Source organism: Panthera pardus, unplaced genomic scaffold, assembly GCF_024362965.1.
Source record: "Panthera pardus isolate Hobbes unplaced genomic scaffold, ASM2436296v1 HiC_scaffold_11, whole genome shotgun sequence".
Classification (NCBI taxonomy): Eukaryota; Metazoa; Chordata; class Mammalia; order Carnivora; family Felidae; genus Panthera; species Panthera pardus.
In genome coordinates this window covers 12,526,645-12,547,103 of record NW_026526666.1, presented here as the reverse complement: position 1 = coordinate 12,547,103, position 20,459 = coordinate 12,526,645, and the positions used below count along the sequence as shown (strand labels likewise).

Sequence of the window (20,459 nt, the reverse complement as noted above, 5' to 3'; positions counted from 1 at the left end):
TCTACCAAATGGAGAGCCAGGCATACTTATTCTTGAGCAGATCCACAAGTAATTCTGAGATGCCACCTCGATTGAGAAGCACTGAGTTTTTCTAGACAAAAATCAATGCCCAAATCACCCTAGAACCCACAAGTGCTCACCGATTAGTGCCTGGACCAGCTCGATCTTTGACTTTTCATGGGTTTCATAGAAACAAGTTTAGTTATTTGTGTGGGTTGTGGGAGTACGTGTTTAACAGGCCACGGGGGAAGGAGTATCTCTGTACCTCTGAGGCTCAAGAAGGTGGGCAGAGCCTCACTTCCTCCTCTCTTCAACTGGGCTTCCTGTCGTCACAGCATGAGCACATTTATTTTCCATTCACTTCTCCTTTTACACAAATAGCCCCGGACGTCCGTGTTACAAGCCTTGTCGTGGCCATTTCAAGTGTAATCACCAATCCTGCCTGAAGAACTGAGCAAAAGTGCCTGCAAAAGGTAAGATTGGTGATATTTTCATTGGACTTGAGAGCAAAGACCTGAACCATATTGTGTGGGATAAGGTATCTTCTTAGGAGTCTCCGTAGATCTCTCTAGTAAGCCTAAAACCTCCTGCAACTTCTATTTCACAGATATTTAGTGCATGAAGGTAGAAAGACCAAGATCCTAGCACCCCTCAAAAGGCAAGCAGGCCAGAAAGACTTTTCAATTAATTGGTTCACATTATCTGATAGCTCTTTGGGTCAGGGCGTTTATATGCTTAAGTTGCTTCAGAACTTGAATTTTTGTGTGTAGTCATTTCTGATGTCTGGAGCCCTCTGTGTGACATGAAATTGTGGAGATTTCATACATGTTCACGTCTCTTAGAAGACCGATCTTGTGATTTTAAGGTGAGGAGAGAGCCAACAGCCAGAGCCTTAAGAAAGGCAGCCGGAAGATGGCAGTTCTTAATTTTACAAATTTTTATGAATCTCACTGTGATTCCTCAGAGCCACTAAATAGAAGGACAGCTACAAATGACAACACCCAGCTCAGAGTCAGGAACACAGAGAATGCCCACTGCCTGTATATCAAGAGGTAAAAACTGAATGCGCCTAAGAGATGCTTAGATTGATTGTTTTCAAATAGCAGAAAGAACATTGTGATCCTCAGGGTTCTGCCAAACCCTGCCAAATGTATACATTCAGTATACAAAATGTAAATATTGATAAACATAATATGACATGCATCAACCAACAAAACTTGATATTGTAACCATTTCTAATTCACGCCATGTAACGAATGACTGTGGCCTCCTGGACTCGGAAAGTCATGGCCAAGCTTTGGTTCTGGTGGTCTGTGACCACCATAATAGTTACTGGATGTCAGGTGACCACAGGAAACACTGAATATCAGAGCTTTCTCCTTCCAAGACCCGCAAGAATCTCAACTGATCATACCCGGGAGGAGACAGAAAAGTCCTCAAGGACCATACCCACCCACCTAACGATGAGGGATAGCAATGCCACCGAGGGCTTTAGATTCCCAAAGCACCTCAGGGGCCACTGAGCCACAAATTTAAAAATTTTTATTTTATTTGTTTAAGATTTTGTTTTAAGTAATCTCTACACCCAGCGTGGGGCTCGAACTTACAACCTCGAGATCAAGAGTCGCATGCTCTACTGACTGACGCACCCAAGACCAGACTTCTTAATGAATTCATTTAATAATCATATGTTCAAGTGCCTCCTGGAGCCAGGCACTGTGCTCTGGAAGATACTGGTGGGGAGGCAGAGTAGCAAGGTAGAGATTGGTCCTGAAAATAGTCCTGCCCTTTAGGAACTCCTGTGGAAGATAAGAGATATCAGATGTGTATGTTATCAGATGTGTATGTGTATGTGTATGATATCAGATGTGTAAGTGCTGTGGAAAGACCACTGAGCAAAGGCAGAGTCGTAGCTGCTGGCTGAACAAAGAAGTTTTACTTCTCAGTCTCCACCAGAATCTGCACTGTTTTGAAATTGCGGTTGGTTTGGAGCAGAGACTGAGCTGAAGCATGATTTCCTGTGTTGTTTTCCCTGTGAGCCAATTAAGAGTACTTAGCCTTTAAATGAAAGGATTGGGCGCCTTTATGCCCACAGGGAATGATTCAAAGCCCATCCCTGTGCACTTGCGGCTGCTAAGCCACTTCTCCTTTGGTAATTGACTGGCACAAACCGGCAAGATCAAGCTCCATTGGTCTTTGATTCCTGGTGTCCTCTGGTTGACCTCTGACCACCCAGAGGGCTTCAGACACCAGATCTGAAACCTGTTCCCCTTCCTTAGTCCCAGCCCACAGCATAAGAACAGCTAAGCGTTGTGCTAAGTGCTGGAGACAGGGAAAGCTGGTGCTTATCAATCTCAAAGCATTTGTAGATTCTGTTATGGAGCACAGACACGACCACACACAAATACAGCACAATGTGATCTTTTCTATAATGGAGGGTAAGTGCACAAAATGTGGTAGGCATGTTGGAGTGTGCCTTGGGAAGGAAGTGACTGCTTTGGGTCGTTTTCAAAGAAGTATGACTTTGCTATGGAGACTGGGGGTAAACAGCGTTCCAGGTAGGGCACAGTATATGCACACTTAAAGAAGTGTGACCCTCCCACCCCCCAGACATATTTGAAATGAGAGTAAGCAAGTCAGGCTGTAGTGCAAGCCATGGCTGCAGGAGCACAGGAAGTGGAAATCTCCCTCTCTGCCTTGGATCTAGAACCCTTGAACCTGCAAGTGAGAAGCAAGACCAAACAACTGGGCGGGTAGTAGGTCTAGGGGTACGCTGAGATGTCAGTATTGATAGGATGTGGCCTGAAATGAGGGTGAAGGGGCAGATTTTTTACTCCTCAATCTCGATTTCCCCCAGATTAGGGTGAAGCTAGGAGCTTTTTTCGAGGTTATGGCCTCTCTCTCTCTCTCTCTCTCTCTCTCTCTTGGCTTCTGTTCCAGGAAACGCTATGTTGATTTAGTTACAGTGGTTTGGTTTGTGTTCTTATATTAGTCCTCCCCCAGCACTTCCTGTACTGAGTACCCAGTGTGTGCAGATCACCCCGGGCCCACAGACTGGGTATCTGCACTCAGGAAGCTCCGGGCCCCAAGAGCCCCTGCGGGTACAAAATCCTGAAGCAAAGAAACAGAGAGAGAAGACTGCTACACACAGTAGGCCTCCAGGGTGGCTGCTGGGCCAGAGGAGGCAAGGACTGCAGCTGGAGTGTGACTGTGGGAAAGCTGTCTGGACACAGCTTTCTTCTTTGAGAAGAAGGGAGCCATTTCCAAAGCCATTGGGTGAGCGTTCAGACCTCTGTGTTGGGGTACAGAGGCAAGTCCTCTATTCAGTCCCCACGTCACAAGCACACAGGAGGCTTCCTACCCAAGCAGTAACATCAGTACATCATAACTATGGCCAAGAGCTGTCATCATTCCAAATAGAGCACTATTTTCCAAGTGTTAGAATGTTGTTACTTCAGTGGAATTTAGAGGTTATTGAAGTTCGAATAAAGTGTTCAACTCATAGTGAGAGCCCAGGAAATGTTAGCTATTCTTGTAACATTCTAAACTGGTTATTTTCCAGGTAGGGTGAAACTTGTCCAAAATCGTACAATTAAATAGTAATTCCTGATTCTCAATGGGATGCTCCTTCCTCCTCATTACACTATACTCTCTTTCCTTATAAACTTTCTCATAAACATAAAGAAATCTCCAGTACACTTTAACATGAGCAAACATAAAGAACATGACTTAATTATAAATCCAGTTGATCTGACATCAAGATGCTAACAAATCAAATATTTAAAATATATTTAATTTGTCAAAGTTTTGTTTGACATTTTATATTTCAGGAGAACTGGATTGAGGAATGGGGGTGGGAAATTATTTTGATACCTCATGTCTTTTAAATTTGGACTCATGGCTTAATAATCTATATCAGGAGCAAACAGAGGCTCTAAAGAATCATCCCGTGGTTTGTTCTTCTAAAAACAGCTCCTGTGGAATCTCAGTATTTATACCATTAGGGAATTATGTGATGTAATGACTTAAAGATCAGAATTCCTTAGATTATTTACTCATATTCCACTCCTTCTCTGTCTCTTTAAATTCAGACTTAAAGAAAACTTGCAAAAACACTACCAAGAATTTCTGAATCCCCCTTCCCCTAGATTTCCCAAATAGTAACCTTTTATCACATTTTCTTTATCCTTCCTTGACTTTCTCTTTGGGGGTAATTGCTGGCCTAATATCCTTTCCCACAGAGTACTTTACTGTGTATTTTCTACAAACAAAAGCATTTTCTTACATAACCACTTTATATTCATCAAAATAGGCAATTTACACTGATGCAATACTGTTAACAATCTATAGATTTTATTCAGATTGCATCTGAATTAGTATCCCATTTGTATCTTTATGGAGACTGGAAATCTCTGATCACACATTGCTTTTAACTGTCCTGTTTCTTCAGTCTCCTTCTGCTTGGAACAATTTCTGAGTCTTTCCTTGTATTTCATGACATTGATATTCTTGAAGCTATTTTATAGAATGTCTCTATATTTTATATTTGTCTCCTGTTTCTTCATTACTGGATTCAGGTTATTCAAACTTTTGATGGGAATACCACATAAGCAGCTTTTATTATCCTACAGAGAAACTTGCTTGCTTTGGACATAGCTTGCCTGAATGCACCATAGATGGGTCTCTAGGACAGGGACCCTTCACAGGAAACCTCCACATACTTTTAGCAAAGGGAAACACAACCTCTAAGAAATGAGCCTCCAAGATCATCTGGATTTGTCTTTCCTCATTTTTTCCCTCCTCTTCGCTTCTTCCTTCTTTCTCTCTTCTACAGATCACTAATTTCTCTCCCTGATCGCAGCTTTGAAAAGGAAAAAGTTTTCACCAGACCACAATTTTGGGGAGAACTAAGATGACAAACACATTCCTTGGACAAAGTGACAGAGAAATGAGGGGAAACTAATGCATCAACGTGGATGGTTTGGTGTGGTTTTATTTGAGTATCACCTCTCCCCCTGCAATTGCTTATTACTTCCTCAAAGAGACATACTTGCAGAACCCCCATTCCTCCGCAGCCACTGCTCACAGGGGTTCACGCTGAAGGATGGAAGGAGTCCTCCTGGGGCTCCTCACACTGCAGGGCTGTGAGTTGGATTGGGAAGTGAGAGACACAACATGGAGCCTGGGGCAGCAGAAGGAAGGTGGGCTAGGAGGCTGCGAGACCTTGCCTTGTGCCCTATGTTTGCTGTTCATTAGCTGGGTGACCTTGCACCAGTAAATAAGATTTATTTGTGAAGAACTTGGCATTGTACAGGGTTCAGTGAACTCCATCATCTATTTAAATTTATTTTTGCCTGAACTCAGGGGCCCTCTTCGAGAACAGATTTTCTTTCTATTTAGAAAAATCTTGTGTGAATCAAGGCCCCACTTTCCACAAACCTCTACAGTCTCTGTGTAGAAAGGGATAGGAAGCCAACAGTCACCTTGATGAATATCTTGTCCTTCTGTGTAAATTGTCAAATAGATCCACATAGAGAAAAATGTCCAGGAAGGTGTTCACCAAAAATGTCAGTTGTGGTTATCTTTGGATATAGGGTTTCAGAAGATTTTTATGCTTTACACTTGTACTTTCTTTATTGTTTGAATTTTTTTGCAGAGGGTGAACAAAGATTTTTTTTTAAGTGTTTACCCAAAAATGAATCAAGCAAAGGATTATTAAAGGCCTTCTGGTCCCTGATGTATTTTATTCCTGAAAATCTAGCAGGAAGCTTGGGGTTGCCCTTAGGAATGGACTGGTAGGGAAGCTCTAAACTTGATCTTTTACGCATAGGGGCACTTGTACCCCAATGTTTATAGCGGCACTTTCAATAACAGCCAAATTATGTAAAGAGCTTAAATGTCTATCAGCTGACGAATGGATAAAGGAGATGTGGTTTATATAGTCAATGGAATACTACTTGGCAATGAGAAAGAATGAAATCCCGCCATTTGTAGCAACGTGGATGGAACTGGATAGTGTTACACTAAGTGAAATAAGTCAGGCAGAGAAAGACAGATACCATATGCTTTCACTCATATGTGGATCCTGAGAAACTTAACTGAAGACCAGGGGGAAGGAAAGTGGTTGGGGGTGGGGGAGTTACAGAGGGGGAAGGAGGCAAACCATACAGACTCTTAAATACTGAGAACAAACTGAGGGATGATGGGGTTGGAGGAGAAGGGAAAGTGGATGATGGGCATTGAGGAGGGCACCTGTTGGGATGAGCACTTGGTGTTGTATGGAAACCAATTTGACAATAAATTATATTTAATATAAATACAATAAAATACACAAAAAAGAGAAATAAAACACATTTTCACTCAAAAAATAAATAAATAAACGATCTTTTAGTCAGTGTTCACTGAACCAAGCACTCTGATGCTGAGCCATCCAGGAAATGTTATCTCATCTAACCCCCTGAACACCCTGTGAACCGTATGTGAATATCACTATTTTAAAGATGAGACGGTTGTGAAAGAGAGGTTACACAGCTTACCCCAGGCCACATTGCTGGCATGCAGCACTACCAGAATTCAAAACGAGGTCCATCTGATTCCATTAACTAGTGTTTATCAAACTGTGTTCCATGGAACACTATGTCCTTTGAGTTATTATAAGTAATCTTGTAAGAACAGGTGTGTGGTAACAATGTACATTAGTGTATGACAAGTTGCTCAGAAGTCGTTCATTAAAAGAACTATTTATTGCTTTTTCTTTTATTTTTATTTAATCCTGTTTACTTCCAAAATTATTTGACCATGGATTCCTTTCAGTCCCTATGGTTTTGTTTGCTTGATTTTGTTTGGGGAACACTTATTAACATCTCATAAATATAACAGTCTGCATAACACCGAAGCTATCTTACTGTGGTTCCAAGACTGGATCACATAAGGCTATATTGAATTGATAGCTTCTTGAAGCTTCTGTCCCAACCTTAGCCACTTTTTTGTTTTTTAAGTTTGTTTTTAGCCACTTCTTTGTTTTTTAAGTTTGTTTGTTTACTCATTTATTTATTTATTTTTGAGACAGAGAGAGAGAGAGAGAGTACACAAGAGCAGGGGAGAAGCAGAGACAGAGGGAGAGAGAGAATCCCAACCAGGCTCCACGCTGTCAGCACAGAGCCCGAGGTGGGGCTCAAACTTACAAACCAAGAGATCACGACCTGAGCCAAAACCAAGAGACGAACGCTTAACTGACTGAGCCACACAGGTGCCCCCCAACCTTAGCCATTCCTAAGCTTGACTGCTTCAAGACTAGATTTGATGACCCCGCAAGTATGGGTTTAAAAAGGGGGGAGGGATAGAACTAGGAATGCACACGATGGTTTACTAGCCCAAGATCATTGCTTGGCAGAAACTAAAAAGTGAGCTTCATCCCTGGCCTACACAGCGGGCCGTGGGAGATGGCCACAGCTAACTGCAGTTTCATCACAGGAGTTTCCTGGAAGCTGATGTCAGGGACTTTCTTCACTGAACCATGAGTCATGGGGCTGGGCAGCAGATTCTGACTGCAGAGAGATATCAGTTCTTCCAGACCGTGGGGTCGGAAGGGGCAGGAGCTGATAACTGGCACAGTCACAAGGAAGAAAGCGGGGTGGGGGGGTGGGGGAGCAGAGTGCTGTTCTATCTGGGTTAATACAAAAAGTGGGGCCATCACTGCGTGTGGTGAAAGTAGTGACCATCTCCACCAAATAGGCAGCTTTTCTCCTTCAACTGGTGGGAGTCTCAGCAAGTGGAAAATCATGGAAAGAGAAACAAGAGGTTTTTCTTCCTGTCGAAGGGAAGAATCAGGAGGGCCATTTGCAGGTCTCTGGCTGCCTCATTAGTTAGTGCTCTGTGGACACTTCAATTACGGGGGCCTGAAGCAGGTCTCACAGAATCTCCGGATGTTAGGGAAGCGGTGACCTTAGGAGGCATCTGGCCCAACCTTCTGTGTAAGTTATTGGCCCACGTCCAAAAGTTTAGCTTCTTGGTGCATAAATCTCAAGCCCAAGGCTTCGGATGCTGCCGTGTCACGTTTATTCCACTCCATCAGCTTATTTGGGGTTAATGGACAAAGGTTTATTGAAGAATCGCACTTTTTTTTTAGTGTAATCAGGGGACTATGTAAGATCTCGAGGATTCAAAGATGAATAAACTAGTTCCTACCCTCAAGGAGCTCACATTCCAGAGAGGAAAGAGATAATTATAAGACAAAGTGGCTAGGGCAGTAATGGAGATGTGTAGGTATTACAGGCACTCCTTGTGGGGAGTCGGCTGGGGTGTGGAGAGGTAGACACAAGGAGAGAGGGCTTCCTGGAAGAGTGACACTGGAGCCGAGTGTCAGGATGAATAGTGGCTAACCAAAGTAAGGGGTCAGAGGGAGAGAAAGGGACAAATTCCAGCAAAGGGCACAGGTAAAGAAGGAGCCATTAAAACAAGCACTCAGTGTTGCTCTCTAGACAGGAGATGTTGCCATAAGTTTGGAGAAATGGACAGGAACAAATTAGGAAGGGCCTTTTGACGAATGCGTACATGCCTAAAACTGTCACAACAGTCAAGGTAACATATTCATCACTTCCAAAAGATTATTTGTGGTCTTTTGCAATCCCTTTCTCCTGCCTGTCTCTATTCTCCTTTCATTTATCTAACACTGCCACTACCATCACTTTCCTCTACGTCCGTCCCCAATGACTGATCTGCTTGCTTTCTGTTCCTATATATCAGTTTTCATTTCCAGAATGGTATAGAACTGGAATCATACAGTATGGATCTTCTTTCTGTCTTTGTTCATCCACCATAATTATTTGGAGATTCATCAGCGCTGTGTTGTGTATCAACAGTTGACTTTTTATTTTCTCCAGAGTGGTGCACCATTTCATAGCTGTATCAACTTGTTTTTCTATTCATCTGTTGATGGACCTTGGGTTGTTTCCAGTTTGGGGCTATTACAGATAAAGCTGCAGTGAACATTCTTGGATAAGTCTGTATGACCATATGCTTTTTGTTCTCTTGGTAAATTCTTTGGAGTGGTGTGGCTGAATCATATGATAAGTGTATGTTTAGCTTTTCACAAAACTGGCAAAATGTTTTTCAAAGTGGATATACCATTTTACATTTTCACCAAAACCATAGCCTTATCAGTCCCTGGTATGGTCAGTTTTTTGTCTTTGGTTTTTGTTGTTGTTGTTTGTTTGTTTGTGTTTTAATTTTAGCCGCTCTAGGAGGTACGGGTATCTCATTTCCCCAATTTACATTTCCCTAATGATTAATGAAGTAGAGTACTTTTTCATGAACATATTCTCCATCCATGTGTCTTCTTTGGTGAACTATCTGTTCATAACTTCTGTCCATTTTTATGTTTTTATTTTTTTATTCTTAAAAAATGTTTATTTATTTTGAGAGAGAGCACGCGTGCAAGCAGGGGGAGGGGCAGAGAAGAGGGAGAGAGAGAATCCCAAGCAGGCTCCACACTGAGTGGGGAGCCCAACATGGGGCTCAGTCTCAGATCTCACAACCGTGAGATCATGACCCGAGCCGAAATCAAGAGTTGGATGCTTAACTGACTGAGCTGCCCAGGCGCCCTGTCCATTTTTAAATGGGACTCTTTGTCTTCTGAGTTTTGAGAATACGTTGTCACAAATGGGAGGATTTTCTTCTTTCTCATGGCTGAACAATGTTCTTTTGTATATTTATACCACATTTTCTTTATTGAAGTTTGGACCTAGGTTGTTTTCCTGTCTTGGCTATTGTCAATAATGTTACAATATACATGGGGCTGCAGATATTTGAGACCGTGATTTCCTCTTCTTTGGATATATACCCAGAAGCGGGATTGCTGGATTGTAGGGTAGTTCTATTTTTAATTTTTTTTTTTTTTTTAGAAACTTCCATACTGTTTTCCATAGTGGCTGTAACCAATTTACAGTCCCACCAACAGTGCAACGAGGGTTGTCTTTCTCCATGTCCTCTCACTACTTGTTATCTCTTATTTTTTTGATGATAGCCATTCTAACAGGTATGAGGTGATACCTCATTGCAGTTTTGAATTGCATTTCCCAACCCGATGGTTAGATGTTGAGCATCTTTTTCTGTACCTGTTGTCCATCTGTGTGTCTTTTTTAGAAAAATGTCCATTCACTTGCTCTGCCCATTTTTTAAAAAAAATTTATTTATTTACTGTGTGAGAGAGAGAGAGAAAGAGAGAGTGGGGAAGGAGCAAGGAGAGAGGGGGAGAGAGAGAATCCCAAGCAGGCCCTGCATTGTCAGCATGGAGCCTGAGGCAGGCTTGAATTCACAAATTGTGAGATCATGACCTGAGCCAAAATCTAAAGTCAGATGCTTAACCAACTGAGCCAGCCAGGCACCCCCTTCTCCTCATTTTAAAATCAAATTTTACTTTTTGTTTATTGCTATTCAGTTGTAGGAGTTCTTTATATATTGTGAATATTAACCTCTTCCCAGATATATGATGCAAATATTATTTCCCATTAAGTAGGTTGTCTGTTCATTTTGTTGATGGTTTCTTTTACTGTGCAGAAGCTTTTTAGATTGATACAGACCATTTGCTTATTTTTGCATTTGTTGCCTTTGTTTCTGGTGTCATATCTGAAAAATCCTTGCCAAAACTAAATGTCAAGGAGCTTTCCTTTTATGTTTTCTCCTAGGAGTTTTGTGGTTCCAAGTCTTACATTCAAGTCTTTATGCCATTTTTATTTTATTTTTGTGATTGGTGGAAGATAGGGGTCCAGTTCAATTCATTCGCAATGTGGCTGTCCAGGTTTCCAAACACAATTTATTGAAGAGACTGCCTTTTCCCATTGTATGTGCTTGGCTCCTTTGCTGTAAATAAATTAACCACATATGCATGGGTTTATTTCTGGGCTTTATATTCTGTTCCATTGATTTATGTGTTTGTTTTTTATGCCAACATCATACTGTTTTAATTACTATAGCTTTGTAATAGATTTTGAAATTAAAACATATAATGCTTCTAGTTTTGTTTTTCTTTCTCAAGATTTCTTTGGCTATTCAGGGTCTTCTGTGGTTCCACAAAAATTTTAGAATTGTTTATTTTGTATCTGAGAAAAATGCCATTGAAATTTTTATAGGGATTGCATTTAATCCATGGATTACTCTGGGTGGTATGGACATTTGAACAATATTAATTCTTCCAATCCAAGAGCATAGAATATATTTCCATTTATTTGTGTCTTCTTACATTTCTTTCATCAGTTTCTTGTTGTTTTCAGTGTCCAGGATCTCTTACCACTTTGGTTAAACTTATTCCTAAGCATTTTATTCATTTTATTTTATTTTATTTTAATGTTTATTTTTTAAGAGAGAGAGAGAGAGAGAGTGCAAGCAGGGAAGGGGCAGAGAGAGAGAGGGAGACACAGAATCCAAAGCAGGCTCCAGGCTCTGAGCTGTCAGCACAGAGCCTGATGTGGGGCTCGAACCCATGAACTGTGAAATCATGACCTGAGCGGAAGTTGGACACTCAACCGACTGAGCCACCCAGGCACCCCAGCATTTTATTCTTTTTGATGAAATTTTAAATGAGATTGTTTTCTTAACTTCTCTTGCTGATAATTCATTACTAAATGTTCTTTAATCCAATTGGCTATCTTGTGTCATACCTGGAATATTTAGAGCATTTCATTTACTGTGCTATTAATATGGCTAGAGTTGAGAATATTTGCTTTCTATTTTCCCCATCTGTTCTTTGTTTTTCTTTTAGTCTGTGCAGGTTGCTATAACACACTACTACAGACAGAGTAATTTACAAACCACAGAAATTTACTTCTCACAGTTCTGAACCCTGGAAGTCTGAGATCAGGATGCTAACATGGTCAGGCGAGGCCACTCTTGAGTTGCAGACCTTTTGTTGTGTCCTCACAAGGTGGAAGGAGCTAGCAAGCTCTCTGGGGTCTCTTTTAGAAGAGCTCTAATCCCATTCAGGAGGGTTCTACTCTCATGACCTAACTACCTCCCAAAGGCTCCACCTCCTAACACTATCACATTGGGCATTAAGATTTCAACATGTGGATGTTGTGGGGACACAGACATTCAGACCACAGCAGTTTCCTTTTTCCTCTTTTTAGGTTTCTTTCAATTAATCTAGTAGTTTAAAATAATTTTTTATTTCCCTTGCTTGCTTATTAATTACAATTCTTTGTTTTGTTATTTTAGAGGTTGCCTTATGGTTTATACTTTACATCTCTAACTCACCACAGTCTTTCCTCAAGTGACATTACCACAACACACATGAGAACCTTATAATAGTATATTTCCATTTCTCCCTTCCCAGAGAGTTCCTTTAAGACTAAATAATCATGGGTTTCACTTACTGACCTATCCCTCAAGACCATCTGATTTCTGGCTGCTGTTAAGAGGGTAGAAGCAATGGATTATACACGCAATCTATATACTAGAAAAGGCATAGTTCTAATGGGAAAAAACCAATAAATTGACATTCTGCCTTATGGATCAGTCTTATGTGCAGTTTTAAAATATGAGTTACTCTAGGGAAACTAATTGTGTCTGACAGAAAATTCACAACTGTGTATCCAGATCTCTAGAACTGAGGATGAGGCTTTGCACATTAATGTCCTTGCTGGGAAATGAAATTATATTTTTTAAAAAATCAAGCTCCAATTTCTATCCCTTTTCATTCCTCCATTGGGTATTGGTTAGCCAGTTTTACCTCTGCTGTAAGATTCACATCTTCTGGAGGGTAGGTACTGGAGAGTCATGGTTATATCTCTCACTGTATCTAGGACAGAAAACATCATAAACGTTGCTTCAATAAAAGAATGAATCAGACATAGGTTTCCCCCCCCCCCATTTTCATGTGGAGAGGTTTATAGACCACATGTGGTATGTACATGCATCTCAGGGCATTTAAGGAACAGGCTGATCAAGTCACTGACCTTCTCCACAGCTGATTCATCAGCTGATTAATGCCTGAACCCTGGTCACCTTCTTGAGCGAGTGCCCAAGCTCTAGTCTCTGAGAATTGGCCTAGGGGTGTCACTGTGACTCACTCTCCTCTGAGAGCAGCTCCATGGGTTTCTTCTACAGCATCTAATTCAGCGGTAAGCATTCTTGGCTTGCAGAATTGGAGCCAAAGTGAGTGTCCAAGATAAACCGATTGGTACCTCAATGCAGAGATCGAGAGATCCGGGAGTTTGGGGAAACTTCCCAGAGGAGAGTCGCAGCTCAAACCCATGGTGATGCTGGAGATTTTAAACCCTGAACATTTGTGTCCTCTCTTCTCTGGTGCCAGGTCACTTACCTCCTCTTTTCTTTCACTTTTTAGGGCAAGAATATCCCAGCATGGGCATGAGTGGCTTGAAATTGCTGAAGTACGTTCTGTTTTTCTTCAACTTGCTCTTTTGGGTAAGTGTGTTTCTTCCGAGCATGACTGAGCTCACCTCCTCCCGGCTACACTCTATTTCTCTGTCCTCTACTGAAGAGTCTGCTACGAAGAGCAACCGATGCGTGTTGGAATGACATAACCAGCTTAGAACAAGGGAGTAATAATTTCCTCCCCTTTTCCCATCCTGCCATAGGATATGCTTATACAATTGAAAAGTACCAGTGCAGTTATTTATAGGCGGGCTGTTTCTCTCTGGGGACTTTAGGCGACTACTGCTCACTGCTGACATCTACGGGTGAGAAACCTGACACTCTACGTTCTGTGTATAAATGACTCTTTTTCTTGCTCTCCCCTCGCCCCAGTCCCTTAGACAAATAGCTGATTGAAAAGGAAGTCCCCTTTCTCGGGAAAGTTTCACTGTACCAAATCCAGCAATTGAACTTCAAATATAGAATCGGTTTGTACTCAAGTGTCTATGAGAAGATTCTTAAAAGTTTGGCTTCTCTAGCTTTCTGCCTAGCAAGATAAACTTCTCACCCAGGGCCTCCCCTCTAACGGTTGTGGTTTCCAAAGGGAAGACCACGTGTAAGCCGTTGTGGGAACGAGGAGTGGGGGATCTGAAGCACGAAGATACTGTATTACTCACAGGAAGGAGCTTCCCCTGCTATCTGATATGGGTGGGATGAAGCATGAGTAGGACATCACGGGTAGAAGCTAGGGTCACCTCTTTTCTGGATGCATGGGGAAAGCTGGAGAAAGAGGTTGCTCATGACAGTCTCAATAGAAGCAATGGAGGGGCGCCTGGGTGGCTCAGTCGGTTGAGCGTCTGACTTCAGCTCAGGTCACGATCTCGCAGTCTGTGAGTTCGAGCCCCATGTCAGGCTCTGGGCTGATGGCTCAGAGCCTGGAGCCTGCTTCCGATTCTGTGTCTCCCTCTCTCTCTGCCCCTCCCCCGTTCATGCTCTGTCTCTCTCTGTCTCAAAAATAAATAAACGTTAAAAAAAAAATTTAAAAAAAAATAGAACCAATGGAAAGAGCTGATTCTAATTTGAAGTGAGAATGTGAGCAGATATTCAAGAGTGTTGCGGAATTCTTTCTTTCAGTTTTGTGGCTGCTGCATTTTGGGCTTTGGGATCTATCTCTTGATCCACAACAACCTCTGGTTGCTCCCCTTCCTCCCACTGGGCAATGTGCTTGTCATCGTGGGCTCCATTATCATGGTGGTTGCCTTCCTGGGATGCATGGGCTCCATCAAGGAGAACAAGTGCCTGCTTATGTCGGTGAGTCCTTTGCAGCAGATGTGGTACCCTAGGTAGAGGGACGTGATGCCCTAAGCCCCAGGCAAGATATTTCTTGGTGGCTAATCTATGGTCACAGGGAAATCATAGGAACATAAGATTGGCACTTTAGACCATCTGAGTCTGTCTAGACCACTAGTATTTTGTTTCTGACTGGGATCCCAGGGATGGGTGGCAGAGGACATTGCTATCCTCCTTGGGATTCATTTTACAGTGTTACTAATGACCCACATCATAATTTGCCTTTATGGTATTTTATTTCTTCATGTCTGGTTGAAATCAAGTGTCATCCACCTGCCTAAGTGCTCTTCACATTGGTACGTATTTTGAGGATCTGAGTCAGAGTCACTAAGTGGTGGAAAATCTACTCTCTAGATTCTTCTGAGTACTGTGGCCTTCCTAAAAGGAGGCAGAAAATGCTTCTCTATCTCAGATCTGCACAAGGCACACTAGAGTGTGATGACTCAGCTTAGGTGAAGGCCTAGGTGGCAGCCATTGTGATCTAACATGAGAGATGCTAGAACCTTTCAGTTGCTCCCTGTCAGTTAAGTATCCTGAGGAGAACCCTTGGACTTAGGTTTTGTTTGTAAGCTCTCTGAAGGAAGTCTCCTTGTTGCTCTAGTAGACCCAGAATAGTGCTTGCTGTAACAGTGCCATTCCGTCCATAAGTAAGTGTTCCCAGTTGCCTCGGTTCTTCCTTAAGTCATTGGTCAATCTCTTTTCCTTTATGAATCAACTCAAACTGGAGCCAAGAGATAGAATTAAGAAGTCCCTGTTCTCAGATAGCTCTCAGATTAATGGCAAAAGATGGGAGATGATAGACACAGGGAAAAGGTAAAGCCGCCAAGATTAGCGTTGGGATAAAAAGGTGAAGGAGAGGGAAGAAGTGAAAATGTGTTTTCCGTGGTGTGTGATTAGCATAGAGGGAGCAAGCTTCTCCAGTTGGAGATAAATAAGGGTTAGGAGGGTGACTAGAATACCTCTTCTCCCCATCTGTACAGGGCTCCTCTCAACTTCCACTATCACCTGCCCCCACCCCAAACTAGCCCTGATCTTGCAGAAAGGACCAGGCCCCAAACTCCAAAGGCACATAGGTTAGTTTGCTGGTCTTTTGTTCAGCTTTCAAAAAGCCGATGCCAAAATTGCTTCATTGATTCAACAACTAGTATTGCATATGTATTATGCGCCTGGAATTGGGTAGGCACAATGGGAAGGGGAGAACAAAGTTACAAGACAGTTGATCTGCCCTCCAGAGACTTGGGGTCTAGTTGTAGAAAAATGACACACAGCCCTCATAAAGCAAGAGAAGGTTTATGAATGTCCGAGCGGGCAGGAACAGGAGCCTCTGCACATGTGCAAAGACACACCTAGATGTTTCCAGCGTGGCGTGGGAGTGAGGGAAGAATGGGAATCAGCACTGTGAGCATGTCTCTGCTTTGCTTCAGTTCTTTATCCTGCTGCTGATTATCCTCCTTGCGGAGGTGACCTTGGCCATCCTGCTCTTCGTGTATGAACAGAAGGTAAGCTACAAAGAGCACAACTCGTAGTATTTCTGGCTGTAGGGAAGAAGTTGGCCCCAAATAAATCCTATAATAGAGGTAGAAGCAAAGTGGAAAAGGGATGGAAGAAGAAAAATCAACTGTAATTGGGGAGAGGAAAAAAATTCTTAAAGGAGATTGCCGTTGAGTCATGCTTTGAAGCATGAATAGGAAGAGCTATAAAAACAAGTTTATCTTCCTCCTACTTACTTTTCTCCATGTTTGGCAGTAGAAAATGTCTGTCTCCATGCCTAAGAGAGCCCATGCTTTGGTTGTCCCTCTTCCTCTGAAAAACTAGAGTTCTGGAAGGGCAAGAGATCACCACCACGCACCATCTTCCTGTATATATACTCCCTCTTGTCACACCCTTAGCTCTGAGGAGATCATTTGGAAGGGAGGAGCAAATGGAACCATTAGCCTATACTAGAAATTGCTTATTCCTTGAACTCACCTGCTTTTTATAATGTCTCCTCTGCTGGGATGTGCCCGCCCAGCTGAATAAGTATGTGTCTGAGAGCCTGACTACCAGCATCCAGAAATACCGCTCGGACAACAGCACCAGGGAGATGTGGGATTCCATCCAGTCATTGGTGAGTGTAGATGAAATCCTCCTCAGCTCAACCAGATTTGATTTTCCAACCTCAGTCCCTGGGAGCTAGAAGGACCTTCCTTTCTTGAAAGTTTCAGAATTTAAGGTCCACAGTCCCTAAGTCAGAATAATGTTTAACAGTCACAAACTGGAGAGCACAGGAATCAGTTTGATTGGTACAAAATTGTCTACATTCTCTCATCCTTCCCATTCTCAGGTAGGCTTATTATCTAAGTCCTACTGAGACGTAAGGAAGACTCAACCATGTCAGACTAAATCCGCTGTGTGTTTAATTTTTCATGTGTAAAATGTGAGTAAATTAAATATGCCCTGTCTGCTTCAAGCAACCTTATGTGATGGAAATGGTATGATGGATTTGAAAGTATTTTGTTCTCAGGAGCCATAGTAGCCCAGGTAATTCTGGATTTTTGGCTAGAGTCAGATATGAAGGGCCCACCTTCTCTCCAAGGTTCAATTTTCTTTCTGTTGACTTTCTAACCATCACATTCTTGGGGGTTTGGCTTTTAGCTGCAATGTTGTGGTGTCAATGGAACAAGTGATTGGAACGGTCACCCACCAGCATCTTGCCCCCAAGGTCCACAAGTTCAGGTAATTTTTTAAGCAATATTTCTGTTATTAATCTCTTTGGTTAAACTTTCAATTGTCTTAGAAACTCCAGTCATACTGAGCTTAATCATCCCCGCCAGAAACAGGGAACCTTGGACAAAACAGAGGCCAGGGAGACAACCCAGGTAACTAAACAAACTAGACAAAAGTTGTCCAGACAACTAGACAAAAGAAACAAAAAAGGAACAGCCTCATTTAGACTAGGAAGGCCATCACAAATCTTGCTACTCTAAACTATTACATTAGAGGGGGGAAGGTTTATGTGATGACAGTGGTAGATCTACATTTTTCTTGAGCAAAAATTAGGTCTTATTGTTGAAAGAGAAATTTGTAAAGGTGAGCTAGAAAACCTTCTCCTTCTTCCTCTTTCTCTGCTCTTCTTTCTTGGAAAAGGCATCACCCAGCCCCTTGGTGAAATGAATCATAAGTGAAGGAGTGAGGAGTTGGGGAGAGAGATAGTTGGCGGAACTATTGAAACAACCGGTCCACTGAATTCGGACCTCCAGATTAAGCCCAGAGAAGAAGCCAAGGTCATATTGCCTCAAGATCAAGTTCCTAAATTCCTGTTACCCCATGTTATGCACGCTTGGGATTTTTTGAAAATCTCCAGACATTTTTAGGTCTGTGAAGAAAGACTGAAACACTCACCAACGAGAGCTGCCCTGGAGCTTGGTAGGGCCATGATAGATTTACATTTCAGCAGAAGCTGAGATGCAACCAAACCTAGAATTCCACAGGCTATATTCACTTTTAGTAATCTCAAGTCATCAGTGAGAGTTCAAAAAAACCTAAGGATACCTATTGCTGAGGTGCCTCTCAGGAGCTACTTTGACTCAGTGTGCAAAGATCTAGGACTTCTGCATCAGGTGTCACTGTAATGATAACAACACCAGAAAGGGTTCTGTTTAATGTTTGCTGCTTGAAGCCTGTTTCTTCAACCATAGAAAGAAAATAAAAATGGTCTAAGTCTCTTGGCATAAGGCAAAATAGAAACTATCTTCTGAAATTAGCCTCCTGATAAAGTCAAATAATATAGTGTTATCATTTGTACTTGTGATTTTTTTCTAGGGTTGCTATGCAAAAGCAAAACAGTGGTTTCATTCCAATTTCCTGCATGTTGGAATCATCACTATCTGTGTATGTGTGATCCAGGTAAGAACTTAACCACAGGACTATCGTGAAGATTAAATTATTTAAGCCATGTAAGGTTTTAAAACACTACCACGTACATAGTACATGCTCAATAAATATGAGCTTCCCCAGTCACGTAGCAAATGATGTCATTACCAATTTGAGGCATACAGAAAATATCCCGATCTATCGGGTCAACTTATCCCTAAGAGATATGATTGCTTCATAGTCAAATTAAAGGTCATCAAGCAGACCCCTACTTTGGTCATTCACTCAGCTGGGATGGAAAAGCTTGCAATAGATAAACATTCTATATGAAAATTTGGCCTTGTATGCTAAGCAGGAGTTGATAAAAGTTACAATCAATTTCCTCCTTGTTTCTCTGCTTAGCATGATAAGTCAGGGGCAAATTTTTTATTATGTGACATTTCTACTATTTTTATATACAAGCGTTTTGGGTGTGTCACAGAATAACTAAGATATCGATCAAGAAGCTCAGGGGGAAACAGTTTTTCTCTGCTTGGAAACCAAGGAGTCCCAGGGCATGTGTAGAGATGGCTCACTGCACAGCGTTGACTTGTGCAGAACTTGACTATACAAGTGACTTCTTAAGGAGACAAAGATGTCCCAACACTCTATCCTCTACTGTTTTTGCACCATCATCTCCCGCGCCTTTCTAAAGCTAACTAAGGGAACGGAGAAGGAATTGGAAGTGATGGCAGGAAGGGTGGTTCCAGTGTGAGGAATACTTTGTTTTTCTCTAGGGCTAATCCCAGGGGTTATGGGAGAGATGGCTTCTCCTATGAAGACCTGATATTTTCCCAACTCTTTTCTCAGGTGTTGGGGATGTCCTTTGCGCTGACCTTGAACTGCCAGATTGATAAAACCAGCCAGGCCCTAGGGTTGTGACACGCTACTGCCTTGTGCTGGAGAGGCTTATTTCATCTCTGGAAATCCAAAGTCATTTATAGCATGAAGCCCTAAATGGTCACCTCTTGGCCTGGTGTCTTTGTCCCCCTCTCATCTCTTCCCTGTTTTGGTCCCTGTCTCATATAACCAGAGAAGAGATGTGTTTGCTAGTCATTTCCCATCTCAAGCACCAGAACAATCATTCACCCACTCATGGAGACGCACCTATGTCCCTCAAGGTGGTGACACTAATACCGACCATTTTTCAGACACGAGAGGCCAAGAGACCTCTGGCACTAATGGTTCAAGATCAAAGGATGAGTCTGGGACTTGAATCTTTGCATCTTCTTATTGTCAAATAACTCTCTAGCCTCCAAATGATGCCCTGTCCACTCTCCAAAGTCAAGCAAAAGACACACTGAAGGGAGTTCTGGGGCCAGACTCACTGGATCACTGTTACAACCCCCTGCTTCCTTTTGGCTGGGCCTGGGCCTTGGCTACAGGAATGACAGAGTACTCTTTCTCCAAAGGGTAAGGTTTCTTTCAACTTCCTTATTACGGGCCTTATTGATTCATTCTGTCCTTCCAGAAGAAACTGTCTAGTGATTTGTATCCTGACTTCAGCCAATCTCAGCCTTTGATTTACATAGCTGTGGAGGAACTCAGCAGGACCAGTATCTCTGGTGGTTTAGCTGATAATCACATTCATAAGAATTCTGGTGTTATTTCTCTATCAAATAAGGTTTTGTTAATGTACTATTTTAACTCTTCAATAAACAAAATAGCTTGTGATCTCAATCATTACATTCTTTTTCTTATATCTGAAATATATTTTTTGTGACTCAGTCTGAATGTCCTCCCAGCAGTCGATAAGTTATCAATTGTTGCATAACAAATTATTCCCAAACTTAGTGGCTGAGAACATAGACACATTATCTCACGTTCTTTTTGGTGAGTGGTGAACCTGG

The 20,459-nt window shown here is 42.1% G+C and overlaps 1 protein-coding gene and 1 long non-coding RNA gene across 2 annotated transcripts; one reads left to right on the top strand and one right to left on the bottom strand.

The window, feature by feature from the left end:
• Nucleotides 1-341: 341 nt before the first annotated feature.
• CD53 (CD53 molecule) lies at nucleotides 342-20,289 on the top strand. Its single transcript, XM_019457807.2, has 8 exons — nucleotides 342-473; nucleotides 13,340-13,419; nucleotides 14,503-14,679; nucleotides 16,143-16,217; nucleotides 16,730-16,825; nucleotides 17,353-17,433; nucleotides 18,520-18,603; nucleotides 19,420-20,289. The coding sequence occupies exons 2-8, from the start codon at nucleotides 13,357-13,359 to the stop codon at nucleotides 19,489-19,491; spliced, it is 648 nt and encodes a 215-aa protein (XP_019313352.2). The 5' UTR covers nucleotides 342-473; nucleotides 13,340-13,356; the 3' UTR covers nucleotides 19,492-20,289.
• LOC128773758 (uncharacterized) lies at nucleotides 1,521-12,838 on the bottom strand. The gene is made up of 2 exons (XR_008418181.1): nucleotides 12,725-12,838; nucleotides 1,521-1,799 (listed from the first exon to the last, which is right to left on the bottom strand). It is a non-coding gene; the product is annotated as an uncharacterized LOC128773758 (long non-coding RNA).
• Nucleotides 20,290-20,459: the final 170 nt, after the last annotated feature.

Bases quoted from the DNA above. Each gene is read 5' to 3' on its own strand.
- CD53 (XM_019457807.2), top strand. From the start codon at position 13,357: ATGGGCATGAGTGGCTTGAAATTGCTGAAGTACGTTCTGTTTTTCTTC. The intron at 17,434-18,519 runs GTAATTTTTTAA...ATTTTTTTCTAG, and splicing joins CCCAAGGTCCACAAGTTCAG to GGTTGCTATGCAAAAGCAAA. The intron at 18,604-19,419 runs GTAAGAACTTAA...CTCTTTTCTCAG, and splicing joins TCTGTGTATGTGTGATCCAG to GTGTTGGGGATGTCCTTTGC.